Raw genomic sequence first — 20,237 nt, 5'->3', positions numbered from 1 at the left:
GTACTTGTATCAGTATGTTGTGTGTGTGTGTGTGTGTGTGTGTGTGTGTGTGTGTGTGTGTGTGTGTGTGTGTGTGTGTGTGTGTGTGTGTGTGTGTGTGTGTGTAGAGACATGATGTACTTGTATCAGTATGTAGTGTGTGTGTGTGTGTGTGTGTGTGTGTGTGTGTGTGTGTGTGTGTGTGTGTGTGTAGAGACATGATGTACTTGTATCAGTATGTAGTGTGTGTGTGTGTGTGTGTGTGTGTGTGTGTGTGTGTGTGTGTGTGTGTGTGTGTAGAGACATGATGTACTTGTATCAGTATGTAGTGTGTGTGTGTGTGTGTGTGTGTGTGTAGAGACATGATGTACTTGTATCAGTATGTAGTGTGTGTGTGTGTGTGTGTGTGTGTGTGTGTGTGTGTGTGTGTGTGTGTGTGTGTAGAGACATGATGTACTTGTATCAGTATGTAGTGTGTGTGTGTGTGTGTGTGTGTGTGTGTGTGTGTAGAGACATGATGTACTTGTATCAGTATGTAGTGTGTGTGTGTGTGTGTGTGTGTGTGTGTGTGTGTGTGTGTGTGTGTGTGTGTGTGTGTGTGTGTGTGTAGAGACATGATGTACTTGTATCAGTATGTAGTGTGTGTGTGTGTGTGTGTGTGTGTGTAGAGACATGATGTACTTGTATCAGTATGTAGTGTGTGTGTGTGTGTGTGTGTGTGTGTGTATGTAGTGTGTGTGTGTAGAGACATGATATGAGAACAGCTGTGAATTATGATGTCATTGCTTTGCAGCCTCTGCTTGAGATGGAGAGGAACGGCCCACACCTGGTCTACAACGTGTGGTGGAGGAGGAAGGACTCGGGAGAGGAGTGGAGTAACGTGACCACGCTGCGCTCCAAACACGTCGTCCACGACACAGAAACCTACGTGCCTTATGAGCTCAGGATCCAGGCCAAGAACGACCTCGGACCAGGACCCGAGTCCAATGTGGTCGTCGGCTATTCTGGAGAGGACCGTAAGGACACACACACACACACACACACACACACACACACACACACACACACACACACACACACACACACACACACACTAGGGTTCAACTGATACCGAATAATGTACAACATCAATATCGGCCAACCAATGTACAGTATGTGAACTTGAATTCACATCCATGCAGGAAGTGTTTAGGGTTATCGGAAATTTAGTCTTGATGTTGAGGAGTGCCAGAACTTAAGAACTTAAACTTGAACTTGAACTGGAATGCATTGAACCTCACAGATTGATGATATATAACAGAGTAAGAGAGTATCCAAAGGTGGATCCCCCCCCCCCCCCTTTTAACATTCACACCAAGGCGAAAGGAACGCTTGTGCAAATTATTCGCTCGAGTTGAAAATTTTCGGGCGATGAGGTGAAAATCGCGAAAATACGTGCCGCTAAATTTCTCATCTCTCGCCTCATTTGCGCCGCCCAGTGCGAAATCTTACCTGTGTGAAAGCCCAGTAACACACACTCACACTCCTGTCTCCTGTGTGTCCAGAGCCCACCCACCCTCCTGCTGACCTGCGCGTGTCAAAGGTCAACAGCACCAGGATCCACATCCACTGGAAGCCTGTGGACCACAGCACAATCCACGGAGAGTTCAAGGAGTACAGGGTGAGACACACACACAGACACACACACAGACACACACACACACGCACGCACACATGCACGCGCACGCACACAAGGCTTCATAGAGAGTCAGGAAAACATGGATGCTAACACTCCCGGGTTCTTCACTGTTTTCGCCTATGGGATTTTTGAATGGGTTTTTGGCGCGATGCTTCAAATAAGGTCTGTGGTTAACGCAAGCTTATTCAAATGCGAACCAGTGTTCAGCAGGATAATCTTCACACATGAGGACCACTTTTATGAGTTTTTAAGCTTTTTCGTGCCGTTAAAAGGGCGGCTAGCTAGCAAACGGCTAAATGAGACTACACTGTTGAGTCAACGGGGATATTATACGTCAATAACTTCATCACTTCAAAGGACGAACGGAAATTCTCTTTCCCTCACCTGGTTCAGCCCGTTCAGCCCGGGGTAATCAGTGCACAGCAGCGCACACATCAACAACACTCCAGGTTGAGTGGTGACGTGACGGGGAAGCCTATGCGACACTGTGTGTAGTTCTGGATTAGCTTAGCACGAGCTTTTTACTTCTAGGGCTCCCATTTACGCTTCAAAACTCATGAAAGTGGTCATCATGTGTGAAGATTATCCCGCTGAACACTGGTTCGCGTTTGATTAAGCTTGCGTTGCCCAGAGACCTTATTTGAAGCATCGCGCCAACAACCCATAAAAAAATCCCATAGGCGAAAACAGTGAAGAACCAGGAAGTCCAGGACTTCCGCGTTCCGACTACAAAAATACGTCATCCCTGCGGCTCTCTATATTGTGACAACATTGTGAAAAATAAATGTGGTCATGTTTATGTCTTTTCTTTTGATACCTTCTTATTCTGTTTCCTGTTTGCTCTCCTCTCCTCCCGCCAGCTTTACTACTGGCGTGAGAGCAGTCTGGCTCGGGGCGTGGAGGTCAGCAAGGAGAAGAAGACCAAGGGCTTCTACAACACGGCGGCCGAGCCGTCAGGCATCGTGGCCGACCTGCTGCCCTACTCCACCTACAAGATGTTCATGGTCGTCGCCAACAACCACTACGAGAGTCCACCCAGCAACAGCGTGAACGTCACCACCAAGGAGGGAGGTGAGCACAGCCATGACACCACCAGGACACGTTCACATGAGGGTTCCACCAGGCAGATCTGACTTTACTCAACGTGCTTCAGCTAAAACAGAAAGAATACATACCAGTCTTTATTCAACATGCTTCAGCTAAAACAGAAAGAATACATACCAGTCTTTATTCAACATGCTTCAGCTAAAACAGAAAGAATACATACCAGTCTTTATTCAACATGCTTCAGCTAAAACAGAGAGAATACATACCAGTCTTTATTCAACATGCTTCAGCTAAAACAGAGAGAATACATACCAGTCTTTATTCAACGTGCTTCAGCTAAAACAGAGAGAATACATACCAGTCTTTATTCAATGTGCTTCAGCTAAAACAGAGAGAATACATACCAGTCTTTATTCAATGTGCTTCAGCTAAAACAGAGAGAATACATACCAGTCTTTATTCAATGTGCTTCAGCTAAAACAGAGAGAATACATACCAGTCTTTATTCAATGTGCTTCAGCTAAAACAGAGAGAATACATACCAGTCTTTATTCAACGTGCTTCAGCTAAAACAGAGAGAATACATACCAGTCTTTATTCAACATGCTTCAGCTAAAACAGAGAGAATACATACCAGTCTTTATTCAACATGCTTCAGCTAAAACAGAGAGAATACATACCAGTCTTTATTCAATGTGCTTCAGCTAAAACAGAGAGAATACATACCAGTCTTTATTCAATGTGCTTCAGCTAAAACAGAGAGAATACATACCAGTCTCTATTCAACATGCTTCAGCTAAAACAGAGAGAATACATACCAGTCTCTATTCAACGTGCTTCAGCTAAAACAGAGAGAATACATACCAGTCTTTATTCAACATGCTTCAGCTAAAACAGAAAGAATACATACCAGTCTTTATTCAACGTGCTTCAGCTAAAACAGAGAGAATACATACCAGTCTTTATTCAACGTGCTTCAGCTAAAACAGAGAGAATACATACCAGTCTTTATTCAACGTGCTTCAGCTAAAACAGAGAGAATACATACCAGTCTTTATTCAACGTGCTTCAGCTAAAACAGAGAGAATACATACCAGTCTTTATTCAACGTGCTTCAGCTAAAACAGAGAGAATACATACCAGTCTTTATTCAACGTGCTTCAGCTAAAACAGAGAGAATACATACCAGTCTTTATTCAACATGCTTCATAGGGGTGTCACAGAAGTCACAGAAGTCACAGTTCGTTACGTACCTCGGTTTCGGGGTCACGGTTCGGTACGAGTTCGGTACAACGGGAAAAAAGCAACACAAAATCCCAAATGCATAAGTTTAGGTTTGTTTTCATTTATTTTGAACCTGTGGCATTTATTTGTGTGTGTGTGTGTGTGTGTGTGTGTGTGTGTGTGTGTGTGTGTGTGTGTGTGTGTGTGTGTGTGTGTGTGTGTGTGTGTGTGTGTGTGTGTAGTGCCGGATGCTCCCAGGTTCTTTAGGATTAATCGGAGGAGTTCGGACACCCTCCACCTACAATGGGACAAACCTCTGGAGCCCAACGGCATTCTGATTGGATACCAACTCAAGTACCAAACGGGTAAGCTGCTCTGATTGGTCGTCACCCTCTGAGAGCGCGCACACACTCGTGCAGATGCACTCAGATCATCCACAGGAACCAACGTTCTCCTGTTCTTTTGACTATTCATAGATTTCTGTTGACGTCACACAACTGTTACAGTGCCATCTTAACCCATTGATACCTGATGCAGCATTTGCGTGTATATCCCTTATTTGTGTGCGTATCCCTTTAAGACCGCGAACCGCGTTAACGCGGTTCACGGTCTTAAAGGGATACACACACAAATGCTGCATCAGGTATCAATGGGTTAAGGACCAATTTAATGCTGCACAATTTGAAATTGAGTAGGATCAAACATGTGTCAAACAAAATGTTAGTACAGTATCTCAAAAACTAGACATCACATCGCTTCTATTTTCACATTGTGAGTGAGAGCAGAGGTTGAAGGGTTTGATGTATAATGTATGTACAGTATGTACGGTAGTGTTGTAGAGTGAATTGTGACATCACGCACTCAAGTCTGGCTCCATAGCATCCCAATATAAAGGTTGGAAAAAAAAATACAAAACTTAAACTGTGATTTCTCACAAAGCACAAAAGGTATCGGAATAAGATGAATAAAGGTACAAAGAGTGGTGACCCGTTTAAAGTTTGAATGGAGTTTGTAGTACAATGTATGAAAGAGTAGTTTGAACAGTCCTTCCATAGACGTACAACAGGTACTCAAAAGTTGTGTACTGTGTTCAGTCCTCAAGATGGCTGCCACACACAAAAAACGTCACGTGACTGAAATCATGAATATTCATGACGAAAGCCCAAACCTCCTTCTTCATACCATGTGTGTGTGTGTGTGTGTGTGTGTGTGTGTGTGTGTGTGTGTGTGTGTGTGTGTGTGTGTGTGTGTGTGTGTGTGTGTGCGTGCGCGTGTGTGCGTGCGTGCGCGTGTGTGTGTGCGTGTGTGTGTGTGTGTGTGTGCAGTCAACAGCTCCAGGGTGGGTCGTCCCCAGTTGGAAACGTTCCTTCCTAACGTGACAGAATACACCCTTCGCCTGCCGGAGCGATCGACCCGCTACAAGTTCTTCCTGGCAGCCCTCACTCAGGTGGGTGCAGGGGAGGTCTACGCTGAGGAGTCCCCACACTTTGCCAATGAGGGTGAGTATTTCAACACACACACACACACACTACTGTTCTCTAACTAAAAGCGGTCATTTCTCTGGGATCTCATTCAAGTTGTTTTATTTATTTATTTATTTATTTATTTGAGATGTTTCATGCGGCATAGCGCTATAATAAGCAGTCGGCTTTAACTAAAGTAGGTGTTTGAAGACCTGTACAGATATTGATCTTTTAGGATTGCCAATATGATGTGCTCATGCTCGCCATTTTTAAATGTTTACCATATAAAAAAAAGACTCAAATATTCAGTGTTTACTGTACCCCCTGATTTTGATTGGGAAAAAAGCCTCTGAAATGGCATTTAGATGTAACCTGACTCTGCCAGACGGGGGCGGTATTGTTCTTTCCTTGAAACTAGGGATGCAAGATGATATTAGCGCCTCATCGATATCTGCTGATATTTTAAGATGATAAGATGAAATATCGCCATTAGCCCGTAACAAACATGTCTGCCGATATGACAGGTCGATAAAATTACGCTTCATCCAAGCCTGTAAGTAGAGTGACTCTTCTGGCAGGTCTGGCAGGTTTCACAGAACCTCAGTTGAAGTAGTTTTCTTATTTTGTCCAGTGAACGTGCACATTTTGAAAAGCACTGTACTGTATTTATGTCTGCATCTGCAGGGGGGCCATCATGATAAGAGTAGACATGTGTTAATTAATTAAGTAATTATAATAATGCTAATATATTTTAGTGCATATCTATGTGGAATCCAATCAAAATGTTTTATTTTTTAGAATCAATTCAGGTTAAGGTGAATGCTTCTCATAGACAACCGGTTCAGTCAATTCTACCACAAACCAATCAATCAGCCTGCATCGTAAAGGTGGAGGACACTGACGGGACCAGATCACATTTTTAATAAAATACCAAAATCAGCTCAATATGAGTCTAAGCGAATACCTAGCTGCCAGTAGTGATCTACTGGTGATCAATATAAGTCTAAGCGAATACCTAGCTGCCAGTAGTGATCTACTGGTGATCAATATAAGTCTAAGCGAATACCTAGCTGGCAGTAGTGATCTACTGGTGATCAATATGAGTCTAATGGCCGGGACACACATCTTGCGTCTGCTGTGCGTCTGCGTGGCGTCTGCGTGGCGTTACCTGTTGATTTTCATTTCGGCGCCCATGTTAACAGGTTACAGCAGCCACACCACCGGCATCAGACGCGCGTCTCAGGCGCGTGTCTTGCGAGGCGTGAGACGCGCGTCATCTAGAGAATAGAAGCGACGCCTATTTTTTCTGCTTACCGCGCGCGTGTCTCTAGCGTGTCTCTACACAAATAGACACAAATAGACATTCAAATTATATTTTACAGGGGCAGCCACAGCCAATCAAGGCTCGTTTTGATTTGAGACGGGAGGATTAGCTCACAGCTGCAGTTCTCCTGCCCTCTGAAAACCACATAGGCTACAACGTGGCTTCGTTCCTCCCCTCCCCACCACACACACACAGACACACACACACACACACACAAATCAATACTGCCTCGATTACGAAGTGAGCCCAAGCGATCTTCAGTTAAAATCATCATTGTATTGTTTATAGCAAATTTAATACAGCCACGCTGCCTGTGTGGATGCCGCGGGCGTGCCAGCCGCAGCCCCCACGCCACGCACACGCACTAGGTAGGTACACGCAAGATGTGTGTCCCGGCCGTAAGCTGCCAGTAGTGATCTACTGGTGATCAATATAAGTCTAAGCAAATACCTAGCTGCCAGTAGTGATCTACTGGTGATCATCTGTTGTGGATGAGGTAAGTGTGCACTGCTGTCACTCTTTTACTAACAAACATGCTTGAAGGCCTTTTCACCGTTTCCCCTGAGAACTTCCCTTATACCCTTATAACCCCTAATACCTGCAGCTGGTTTTCTTTGGTCTGAACAATGGTTGAAAAGTGGACTTTGTTTGGTCCATGTAGGTTCACACAACTACAGGTGAAGCAGGGCTTGGAAGCAGATGTCACATGATGGACTCTCAAGTAGCTAATCCAATAGAGTGTTGCTAACCTGTCATCAGATCAGTCAAATCAGTCCCTGCAACTTAAGCCAAGCATGAGGGGTGTGTCTGCACTCTTCTTCTCTGGTGTTCATACCAGTTAAGAACACATGATGGTCTTGGCTGTGTTCTTCTTCTTTGGTGTTCATACCAGTTAAGAACACAGTCATGATGTGCTTGTATGTGTTCTTCTTCTCTGGTGTTCATACCAGTTAAGAACACATGATGGGCGTGTCTGCACTCTTCTTCTTTGGTGTTCATTTTGTTCTGCTAGACTTTCCAAGCCTGAGGAACTGTTGGCTATCAGATTATATTTATATTGATTTATATCCACAAGAGTGTTTGGCAAAAGTGCTATCCATACAGATCATGCTTACATCAATACATGGAAACATGGAAAGCCTATTTTGGGATGTTTTCTTTCTTTAAAGTACTTCACAGGGTTGTGGATCAGAACAAACTTTGCATTTACATACAGTTTTGAGATATAAAAGCACACACATCACACAGGTGGACTGTTGATCCAGGTACTGACACACTGAGTCTAGGATTGAGCTTTCCCAACAAGTATGCCAAGTGAAGAGGCAAGCGTCCCACTCCGCTCCAGTGCATTGTGTCTTTCACTATTATGTCCTTATGCCATTTCCAGCCTTTTCTGTGCAACAAAACACAAAACCTGCATTCACAAACAGCAGCAGGGCTGATCCCAGAGCAGTGTTGCACTTTGAATCAGAACGAGGGAGACGGACCACCGGGATCCAACCGCTGAACCCAGATCAGTGCTGGCTTTGTTAATCCAGGGCCTTACAGTACCACTAGAGCCTGTGAGAGAGCCTCTAGCCGTTTGGTACACAGGCCTCCTTGTCAGGGTGTCAGATGGAGAGAGTAATGTTTTTTTCTGATGGATGACATTATCACACACACGCACACGCGCACACACACACACACACACACACACACACACACACACACACACACACACAGATATTAGATCAGAATCAGCCAGTGTTCTTTCTCCCTGTTATCTGTGTGTCTGTCTGTCTGTCTGTCTGTCTGTCTGTCTGTCTGTCTCTCTCTCTGTCTCTTGCTCTGCCTCGCTTGACCTTGCTGAGTGTCTTGTCTGTTGACTCTCTCTCTCTCTCTCTCTCTCTCTCTCTCTCTCTCTCTCTCTCTCTCTCTCTCTCTCTCTCCCAGCCTCTGTCATTCTGGGTTTCCCTTCTCTCTCTTACGCGTGTCCCCTTTCTTCTTCTTCTCCCCTCTTTTTGTTGGCAGAAGACTATACTGACGCCACAATCCTAGGTAATGGGGAATGAGACGCACAGCTTGTCTGCCTGTTTGTCCATCTGCTTGTCTTATTTTCTGTCTTTCCATCTATTCCCCCGTCCCCACCGACTCCTCCATGTCTGTCTCTATCTACTGTATGTCCCTCTAAACACTTGACCAACAGTGCAGTCCAGCTTCATTTCATTCTTGTATTTCCAACCAAATGTAGCTCTACCACCCCCTGCAGCTCATAATGGTACAGTACAGTCACGCTGATATTCAACAAATCTTAATTGCCTCATGTTGTCTTGTAATGTAAAGTGAAATGGGATTTATCATTAAAGGTGTTAGCATTCATTTAGCGACATTAGTGTTTAAAAAATGCTTCATCGCACACCTTTATTAGCCTTTGAGAAAAAAAGGAATTTAAAATGTTAAACAATTTAGTCCCACGCGATTGATTACCTGATCCTGATGTTGGATGCTGATCACTTTTTCAGTTTGAGTATTCAATTCTCTAATAGGTAACATTCATAATTGACCGGATGAAATCAGAAGGCAGCATGCCATACTTGACATAGGCTCAAATTGTGAAGCAGATCTGATTCTCTGTGCTACTAGACTGAACTGCAGCCTACGCTGCTTTCTTCTCCATCCTCTCTCTATGTGTGATGCTGTTACTTGTCTGTCACTGTGTGCTTTCAGGGATTGAAAAGCCCCGCCCCCTCCTCCAACAACGCCCTGGAATATTTGACTTAGACGCATTTCAACATCAAATACACATACGTCATATATCACATGGTTAACACGAAACATATTCACCCATGCAAACCCTGTGATATCACTACTCTCTATATCTATACTAGAATCTCATTTCCACTGTGTATTCACTGTCTCTGTTGACTTTCAACCTCCCGATTCCTGCACCAATCCCTGATGGCGCACCTTCACGATGCAACCCCCCACGACATCACTTCCTCTTCCCGCCTCCCACGAGCCACAAGTTAGTCTTGTGCAACGGCCGGTCCGCTGTTCTCTCATCGCCATTGAATGCAGCGTCATGATGGGATGGGAGCGGTCGTACGTGTTTCCGGGTTGATCGACCGTACGACCAAAATGAGTTTGCTTGGACAAAAATACAGTCTTGATCATCAGTTGCTTCAGACCTCTTTTGCTGCCCGGCTTGCTCGCTCGCTCACTCGCTCACTCACTCACTCACATCATCTCTGTCTGGCGCTGCTGCTTTTTAAGTCACGCTGGCTTTCATTCATTCATCGCTTCTGTTAGTCAGGTCACTGGGTCAAAAGAGAGACGGGGGAAAACAGGTAAGGCAGGATGTCTGTGGGACAATGCTAATAGTCTTTTGACTGGTGTCCTGTAGCTGCTGGCTGACGCTGTGATTGATCTGAACCGGCTGTGGAGCTTCTTGAACATGCTGATAATGTTCAAGCCTCCTTCTCCTCCACTAACTTCACGCTGGGTGGGCTTTCTGGGTTGGTTTGAGAGCATGCTTGGCATCCAGCCTGGTGATAGAAGCATGCTGGCTGGGGGTTGGGACTGTGTGTGTGTGTATGCAGGGTGGAGTGGGGGAGAGGTGCTGTATGTAAACTGTAGGCCCTCAGTAATGGGACCCCTTCACTGGAGATGGCCTCCATCACCCTCAAGGTAAAGCTGGGTTGAACTGAAAAATCACTTCAAATGGAAGGCAGCGGAACATGTTGTGCTCTGGCCACCAGGGGGAGACGTGCTACCTTAAAAGACCCCATGAAACGACATCTTTACTTCCCTGATTGGATGTATTTCCTGTTGAAACAGGATGTTGGGTGGGACATACTGTAATGCAGTGAGCACTCTTCCAAAAGTCTAAACCAATGGAGTGTAAGGTAGGGGGGACATGTTCTATTTGATGGGAGGGGCTGGATTGTTCAGAAACCTGTGAGGGTTTTTTATTGGTTGGAATTCACTCTTTATGCACGCCTACTGGTGCAGCATGAGGTCACCATTAAAGATACTCTGTTTACCAGGAAGTAAAAGTAGTGGGAGTTTGTTTCATGGGGACTTTAATTGAAGTAACATACTGTAGAGTGACAACATATATAGCAAGTCTAAAGAAAGACTTGCTGTAAGCAAGATAAGGATTTCACATTCTTGTAAAATACCTCCTCAAGTGGACAGTGTACATCCATATCCTCTCTGGCTGAGGTAATACCAGCATTTGGCCTCTTGGTGGCACTGACACCTCAGTCTACTCCATTATATGCACACTGAAGTGTTACAGAAACCCACAAGCATCAGTTGGAATAACAGTCACCTTATTCAAATGAATCATATCATCATTTGTTGACTTATCTTTCGCTGTGGATAATCCTAAAGTCCTTTCAACTAGGGCTGTGCGATTAATCGATTTTGAATCGTAATCGAATTAATTAGTTAGGACGATGTTAAAAAAATGAAAATCGTAAAATCGTTTTTTTTTTTTTTTTTTTTTTTTTAATTTAAATTTAATTTTCACTTTAACTAGGGTAAGTACATTACGCGGGGCGGCTCTCTCTCATGTACGCATGCTGCTACTTGTGTAAAGTCTCTCTAGAGGCTGTGATACTGGCTACTAAAAACAGCAGCACAATGGACTTATTTCAACACCTCCGACCAAAAAGCAGCTTGTTGCACTGCAGGCTGTAGCCTACAAGATAACGATTGCCACAACAAACTCACGCGCGCACACGAACACAGACATTATCACCGGACGATGAAACGTTGCCAGTTCACATAATAACAAAACAACACGTGAGGCCACCGAGTACTGATAGATTGGCTGTATTCATGGCTGCCTCAGCTGACTCACCTGTCCCTGTGTGTCTGAATTTCCCCCTAACTGCTATCGCAGTTCCACGCATTCCTGTTGTGACTTTGTGTTATTCTAGTACAGATATAACTCCGAGCACGGGTGGTCGCTTATGGCCCAATTCCACAGCAGCTAGTAGCGCGGTCCCGCTCCGCTCGACTCGACTTTTGGTCTCATCCCACCATCAAAAACCGGCCCAGCTCGGTTTGTTTTGTGGCCGAGTCGTGCTACTTTTGGTCCCTGCCTCGTCGGGGTACTTCGGGCTGGCGAGTAGGTCCCAAATGGTGACGTAAAACTCTGATGGCTACTGATTGGTCAGAGAGAATCGTGTTTACTCTGTCTACTGACTGTCAATGCAATGCTGGCGGCTGCATACCAGTTTAGTGGTCTTACCTTATCTTCTGTTATGTATATTTCCATCAGTATTTTGTGTCGCTGCCTTCACCTCCGGTGAAATAAAATCGTGGCGGGTGTTCAATTGTCTGAGAAAAAAGTCCGCTGCTCGCTCAGGGAGCTCTGTAGCTGAGTGGAGGCTGCAGCGCTCCGCTAGGCCGCAGCGGGTGTTTGGAAGCCCCGGTCTTGCCTGGTGAGAGGCTGCGGGGTAGAGGCTTCACTCTGTTGCGCCTCTCCCGTCCCCGCACAGCGCAGCATGCCTGTGATATCATTCTCTTGGCCGATTGTCACATTTGCCCATGTACACTGTAGGTCATTTAGAGGCACCAGTATTTCATAAACAGTTTAAAAGTTCTGTGGATGGATTTAATTGTAACGTTATGTTATAGCCGAAGGACAGATATGCGGTCGCTATTTTTAGACGACCAGCTGTGGGCGGGGGTGGGTGGGGGCCGATCGAGCGCCGGTCGAAGCAAAACATCCATCGAGTAGAGACGAGTGGAGCCGAGTGGGGACGAGCTGTGCAGGGCTGTTAAGTGTGGTGGGATTGAGCCATTAGACACTAATATAATTATCTCACGGAGGAACACGCAAATCCACCAGTGTCAAGTTAGCAAGCAACAGCCAGGAAGTTAAGCATAGCAGCGGCAAGCTAAAACAGGAAGTTGAGTTGTTCTACCTTCAGAGTAAAAGCGTAAATTGTCAATTATGGAAAAAAGGGGGGAAAAGAGCTCTGCAGGGCAACAAATGTTTAGAGAAGTATAATAGTATAATAAATCGAAATCGAAATCGAAAATCGAGTTTTGAGAGAAAAAATCGTCAATTTTAGTTTTAGGCAAAATCGCACAGCCCTACTTTCAACTCAGTATCAGTGTCTGTGTACCTGTTTGCTTTGCTGTTGTGTTTAACCCTCTGCTCTCTCCCACCTCCTCCCCTGTATAGTAGTCCAGCTCACGGACGCCCCCGTGCCAACCTCCGCTCCTACCCCTCCTCCTCTCACTCCTCCTCCTCCTACTACCATCGCCCCTACAAGCATTAGCACCTCCACCACTACTACAACCACGCCGACTACTACTACTTCTACTACTCCTACAACTACTACAACTGAGGCAGCCACGACCACCAAACCGCCCGTGTTGCTCCTCCCCACAAAGCGTACTGATCAGAATGTGTTGGGTACTTGCTGTTGTCCCATTGTTTGTTTGTTTTTTATTCACTGTCTTTCCAGTATGTTTTGGTTGACCGTAAATGGCACGAATTAATAGTATTTGATTTTTTTATAATAATACTTTTTAATTGATAAATAATTGATGTCTTTTGATGTCAAAAGATGATTGCTTTCTCCCACCTGACGAAACGGGAAAATAAATTAGGGGCTGCATTCCAATATGCTGTACCTCTACCTGCTGTACGGATAGTAGGGAATTATCTCAGAGTATTGGGATGCAGCCGGCAACTCGATCCTCCTGGTCAGGAAGTGAGAATCCAACCTTTTTGAAAGAAGCTGGTGTTGAGTATGTTTAAGCCCTTTAGACACAGTTTAACCCCTTTAGACACAGTGAAGAAAGCACTCTGATGTTGAGTATGTTTAAGCCCTTTAGACACAGTTTAACCCCTTTAGACACAGTGATACAAGCACCTTTAGACACAGTGATGAAAGTACTCTGGTGTTGAGTAGGTTTAAGCCCTTTAGACACAGTGATGAAAGTACTCTGGTGTTGAGTATGTTTAAGCCCTTTAGACACAGTGATGAAAACACTCTGATGTTGAGTATATTTAAGCCCTTTAGACACAGTGAGGAAAGTACTCTGATGTTGAGTATGTTTAAGCCCTTTAGACACAGTGATGAAAGTACTCTGGTGTTGAGTATGTTTAAGCCCTTTAGACACAGTGATGAAAGTACTCTGATGTTGAGTATGTTTAAGCCCTTTAGACACAGTGATGAAAGTACTCTGGTGTTGAGTATGTTTAAGCCCTTTAGACACAGTGATGAAAGTACTCTGATGTTGAGTATGTTTAAGCCCGTTATACACAGTGATCAAAGTACTCTGGTTTTGAGTATGTTTAAGCCCTTTAGACACAGTGATGAAAGTACTCTGGTGTTGAGTATGTTTAAGCCCTTTAGACACAGTGATGAAAGTACTCTGATGTTGAGTATGTTTAAGCCTTTAGACACAGTGATGAAAGTACTCTGGTGTTGAGTATGTTTAAGCCCTTTAGACACAGTGATGAAAGTACTCTGGTGTTGAGTATGTTTAAGCCCTTTAGACACAGTGATGAAAGTACTCTGGTGTTGAGTATGTTTAAGCCCTTTAGACACAGTGATGAAAGTACTCTGATGTTGAGTATGTTTAAGCCCTTTAGACACAGTGATGAAAGTACTCTGATGTTGAGTATGTTTAAGCCTTTAGACACAGTGATGAAAGTACTCTGATGTTGAGTATGTTTAAGCCCTTTAGACACAGTGATGAAAGTACTCTGATGTTGAGTATGTTTAAGCCTTTAGACACAGTGATGAAAGTACTCTGATGTTGAGTATGTTTAAGCCCTTTAGACACAGTGATGAAAGTACTCTGATGTTGAGTATGTTTAAGCCCTTTAGACACAGTGATGAAAGTACTCTGATGTTGAGTATGTTTAAGCCTTTAGACACAGTGATGAAAGTACTCTGATGTTGAGTATGTTTAAGCCCTTTAGACACAGTGATGAAAGTACTCTGGTGTTGAGTATGTTTAAGCCCTTTAGACACAGTGATGAAAGTACTCTGATGTTGAGTATGTTTAAGCCCTTTAGACACAGTGATGAAAGTACTCTGGTGTTGAGTATGTTTAAGCCCTTTAGACACAGTGATGAAAGTACTCTGATGTTGAGTATGTTTAAGCCCTTTAGACACAGTGATGAAAGTACTCTGATGTTGAGTATGTTTAAGCCCTTTAGACACAGTGATGAAAGCACTCTGATGTTGAGTATGTTTAAGCCCTTTAGACACAGTGATGAAAGCACTCTGGTGTTGAGTATGTTTAAGCCCTTTAGACACAGTGATGAAAGCACTCTGATAGCCAATGAAGGCAGCCTATCTCAATTGTGGAGATTTGTGATATTGGCAGGGTTAGGCCCAATTTGCAGGGGTAAGCAATTCAATTAAGTGCTTCATGAATTGAAAAATCTCCTCCTTGAAACTTTGTTGTGGGTGAATTTTCAATCCATGAAATAATTAAATTAACTTAGCGGACTAAGATTGGAATTGATTCCTAACCATTCTAGCAGGAAACTCCCTTAGTGTTGTCTGTGTAAATGAATAGGTCTAGATTCAGCCCTGTGTGTGGTTGTTGTAACCGTGCCCTCTCTGCCCCTTGACCTTTGACCCCTTCCCCCCCTGACCCCCTGTGTAGTGGCCCCTCTGCGGATTATCTCGGGACTGACGGTGGAGCCTAACAGTAACTACGCTAACGTCAGCTGGAATCACAACTTCCCGCCCGGCAGCAGCGAGTTTGTGCTAGAGTTCACACTGGACAGTAAGAACCAGACCAAAACCCATCCGACCTTGTGTTTGCACTATTATTAAACCCTCAAACTTGAACTGAACTCAAGTGTTAGAGGAGTTACAACAATATATTGAGTGAGTTACAGGAAGATAGTGAGTGCAGAGAGAGTCAGAGCACACAGAGGGATGTTCAGTTGAGTTCAGAGAGCAGAACAGATCCTACGTTTATGATGCTGCTGCAACAGTAGATGTTTTAATAGTCTCTCCAGAGTTGGCTCGAGCTCTGGAGTTCGAGACTTTGACAGTTCTAGTTTTAAGAAAGAAGCGAGATGTCATCCATTCACGTTTAGCAGATATAACCAAGTGCCAAGTGCAGCATTGGGCAGCAGACAGGCAGCATTGGCGTTCGTTGGTAAAGACCTTTGTGCTATCGAGCACGGACAGGATTAAGTAAGTAAGTAAGATATAACAAAGTCCGGCGTTTGGCAAAGATCACATTTGTTTAATCATTTTCTGCCAGCCTCCCGGTTTTTCAGAGAGGAACGTTGGCTAAGCTCAGGTGTTCAGGTGTTGAGGGCTGGGAGTTACAGAGAGGAACCTTGGCTAAGCTCAGGTGTTCAGGGCTAACTACAGTAAGGTGTTCAGGGCTAACTACAGTAAGGTGTTCAGGGCTAACTTAGGTGTTCAGGGCTAACTAAGGTGTTCAGGGCTAACTTAGGTGTTCAGGGCTAACTTAGGTGTTCAGGGCTAACTTAGGTGTTCAGGGCTGGGAGTTAACCTTAGGTGTTCAGGGATGGGAGTTACAGAGAGGAACCTTGGCTAACCTTAGGTGTTCAGGGCTGGGAGTTACAGAATTGACTGGATGCTGAAAGAAACTTTGGGCAATTTACGAGAGCGCTTTCAAAATTACACCTTTAGCTGTCTGTGAATATCGCTCGATCCATCTCTATTCACAGAAGTCCCTGTTGGACAGAAATGTAATTTAAAGCGAAACTATGTTTTCGCTGCAGCTCAGGATGAAACTCGATTGTGCGAGCAGGAGAATTCTGATAAGCATCTAACTAGCTGCAGAAGAAGCACAGTACTATGCAGTGGCCTTCTCATTGAATAATTAATGTCTTATTTTATTACATACCGAGTTCAATTACTCCTGGGTGGCAGGTTTGTGTTCCTCCAAAAGTCCCTGCTCAAGGGTTTTGCTGAAAAGTGCTTTCTTCACTCCTTCCATAGCCCAGTCTGTACAGAACGTTGTTGGTCCAGTAATGAAAAAATAATCTGTTGTTTGGATGACCTTATGGTAGAACATCCAGTAAAAAGAGAGACAGAGAGAGAGAAAGGGACAGATGAGGACATGGGAAAAAAGAAAGGACTGGACCTTCTTTGAAGTTTCTGAATAAGAAGTGTGCTCCTCAGTCACAGTATGAGATCAGAGGTAACCTTCAACTAGAGTCACAGCAGCTCCTTTGGGTGCGTTGGTGTGTTTTCATCACTCCCTTTCATTTGAGGAGGTGATGTTCGCATTTAAAGCTTGACATCTCACTTTGATTGTTTTTTGTAATAAGCTACAATGTGCTGTTCTCTCTCTCTCTGTCTCTGGTGCTCTCTCTCTCTCTCTCTCTCTCTCTGTGTCTCTGGTGCTCTCTCTCTCTGTGTCTCTGGTGCTCTCTCTCTCTCTCTCTCTCTCTGTGTCTCTGGTGCTCTCTCTCTCTCTCTGTGTCTCTGGTGCTCTCTCTCTCTCTGTCTCTGGTGCTCTCTCTCTCTCTCTCTCTCTCTCTGTCTCTGGTGCTCTCTCTCTCTCTCTCTCTCTCTCTCTCTGTCTCTGGTGCTCTCTCTCTCTCTCTCTCTCTCTGTGTCTCTGGTGCTCTCTCTCTCTCTCTCTCTCTCTCTCTCTCTGTGTCTCTGGTGCTCTCTCTCTCTCTGTCTCTGGTGCTCTCTCTCTCTCTCTCTCTCTGTCTCTGGTGCTCTCTCTCTCTCTCTCTCTGTCTCTGGTGCTCTCTCTCTCTCTCTGTGTCTCTGGTGCTCTCTCTCTCTCTCTCTCTCTGTGTCTCGGGGGCGCTCTCTCTCTCTCTGTTAGTGTCTCTTTTCTTGCTGTTTTCAAAATGACTGTGTTTATCATGATCACGTCACCACTGACTTCCATCACCATGGTTTCCTTGCATACGCCTACATCTGCCTGGCTTTGAATGGCTGCTGCTGAAGCAGCTTTGTGATCGGGGCTGTTGGGCTTGCTTCCTCTAATTGACCGTCCATGCTTACATCGCTGCTTGCATTCACTTTAGATTGGAAGAGGCACACTCTTGGAAGACTGCTTTTACAATACACATCCGTGATCGTGCACCATCCCTCCTTCTCTGGAATCTCTGAGTTGGCTGAGATTGGACAGGCTGGCAGATACTGTAGGTTATCTGGTATTGCTCTCTCCACCAATCCAGCAAGTCTCTGATCTTTGATCGAGGACGGAGAGAAGGAAGGATGTATTTTTCATGCACTTGGGCAATGGCTTTAATGCTTAATGACTGTCTGGATGTGAATAGAGAGAAAGAACGGGAAACCGAGAGGGAGGAAAATGACGAGACTGATCTAATGGTCTCCGCCCTCCGACCCCCACTCCCTTCTTCCCCAAGGTCAAATCTGAAAGCTTTGATTCTATAAGGGACAATGGCAGAGAGTCTCTGAGACGCCTCCACCTCCCTCCCTCTCCTCCTGACTCTGGCCGACATGCAGCCCTGCCATCTCTCCATGCAGCCCTGCCATCTCTCCATGCAGCCCTGCCATCTCCCCATGCAGCCCTGTCATCTCTCCATGCAGCCCTGTCATCTCTCCATGCAGCCCTGTCATCTCCCCATGCAGCCCTGCCATCTCTCCATGCAGCCCTGTCATCTCTCCATGCAGCCCTGTCATCTCTCCATGCAGCCCTGTCATCTCCCCCATGCAGCTCTGTCATCTCCCCATGCAGCCCTGTCATCTCTCCATGCAGCCCTGTCATCTCTCCATGCAGCCCTGTCATCCCCCCATGCAGCCCTGTCATCTCCCCCATGCAGCCCTGTCATCTCTCCATGCAGCCCTGTCATCTCCCCCATGCAGCCCTGTCATCCCCCCACTCCATGCAGCCCTGTCATCTCCCCCATGCAGCCCTGTCATCCCCCCATGCAGCCCTGTCATCAACTCCCCATGCAGCCCTGTCATCTCTCCATGCAGCCCTGTCATCTCTCCATGCAGCCCTGTCATCTCTCCATGCAGCCCTGTCATCTCTCCATGCAGCCCTGTCATCTCTCCATGCAGCCCTGTCATCCCCCCATGCAGCCCTGTCATCTCTCCATGCAGCCCTGTCATCTCTCCATGCAGCCCTGTCATCAACTCCCCATGCAGCCCTGTCATCTCTCCATGCAGCCCTGTCATCTCTCCATGCAGCCCTGTCATCAACTCCCCATGCAGCCCTGTCATCTCTCCATGCAGCCCTGTCATCTCCCCCATGCAGCTCTGTCATCTCCCCCATGCAGCCCTGTCATCTCCCCCATGCAGCTCTGTCATCTCTCCATGCAGCTCTGTCATCTCCCCATGCAGCCCTGTCATCTCTCCATGCAGCCCTGTCATCTCTCCATGCAGCCCTGTCATCTCCCCCATGCAGCCCTGTCATCTCCCCCATGCAGCTCTGTCATCTCCCCCATGCAGCCCTGTCATCTCTCCATGCAGCCCTGTCATCTCTCCATGCAGCTCTGTCATCTCCCCATGCAGCCCTGCCATCTCTCCATGCAGCCCTGTCATCTCCCCATGCAGCCCTGTCATCTCTCCATGCAGCCCTGTCATCTCCCCCATGCAGCCCTGTCATCTCCCCATGCAGCCCTGTCATCTCCCCATGCAGCCCTGTCATCTCTCCATGCAGCCCTGCCATCTCTCCATGCAGCCCTGTCATCTCTCCATGCAGCCCTGTCATCTCTCCATGCAGCCCTGTCATCCCCCCATGCAGCCCTGTCATCTCCCCCATGCAGCCCTGTCATCTCTCCATGCAGCCCTGTCATCTCCCCCATGCAGCCCTGTCATCCCCCCATGCAGCCCTGTCATCAACTCCCCATGCAGCCCTGTCATCTCTCCATGCAGCCCTGTCATCTCTCCATGCAGCCCTGTCATCTCTCCATGCAGCCCTGTCATCTCTCCATGCAGCCCTGTCATCTCTACATGCAGCCCTGTCATCTCTCCATGCAGCCCTGTCATCCCCCCATGCAGCCCTGTCATCTCCCCATGCAGCCCTGTCATCTCTCCATGCAGCCCTGTCATCTCTCCATGCAGCCCTGTCATCAACTCCCCATGCAGCCCTGTCATCTCTCCATGCAGCCCTGTCATCTCTCCATGCAGCCCTGTCATCAACTCCCCATGCAGCCCTGTCATCTCTCCATGCAGCCCTGTCATCTCCCCCATGCAGCTCTGTCATCTCCCCCATGCAGCCCTGTCATCTCCCCCATGCAGCTCTGTCATCTCTCCATGCAGCTCTGTCATCTCCCCATGCAGCCCTGTCATCTCTCCATGCAGCCCTGTCATCTCTCCATGCAGCCCTGTCATCTCCCCCATGCAGCCCTGTCATCTCCCCCATGCAGCTCTGTCATCTCCCCCATGCAGCCCTGTCATCTCTCCATGCAGCCCTGTCATCTCTCCATGCAGCCCTGTCATCTCCCCATGCAGCCCTGTCATCTCTCCATGCAGCCCTGTCATCTCTCCATGCAGCCCTGTCATCTCCCCCATGCAGCACTGTCATCTCTCCATGCAGCCCTGTCATCCCCCCATGCAGCTCTGTCATCTCTCCA

General features: G+C 46.3%; 1 protein-coding gene across 1 annotated transcript in view; it reads left to right on the top strand.

Moving 5' to 3' along the window:
• nfasca (neurofascin homolog (chicken) a) overlaps positions 1–20,237 on the top strand; it is a gene marked incomplete at both ends in the record, with an annotated part of 70,427 nt that overhangs the window by 36,413 nt on the left and 13,777 nt on the right. The window contains 5 exons of the mRNA XM_083660648.1: positions 773–995; positions 1,524–1,639; positions 2,518–2,728; positions 4,171–4,293; positions 5,254–5,427. Coding sequence (XP_083516774.1) covers positions 773–995; positions 1,524–1,639; positions 2,518–2,728; positions 4,171–4,293; positions 5,254–5,427 — 847 coding nt within the window. The remainder of the gene's footprint in view (positions 1–772; positions 996–1,523; positions 1,640–2,517; positions 2,729–4,170; positions 4,294–5,253; positions 5,428–20,237) is intronic.

Source organism: Poromitra crassiceps, assembly GCF_964638095.1.
Source record: "Poromitra crassiceps genome assembly, chromosome: 25".
Taxonomy (NCBI): Eukaryota; Metazoa; Chordata; class Actinopteri; order Beryciformes; family Melamphaidae; genus Poromitra; species Poromitra crassiceps.
This window is presented reverse-complemented; position numbering and strand designations above follow the sequence as displayed.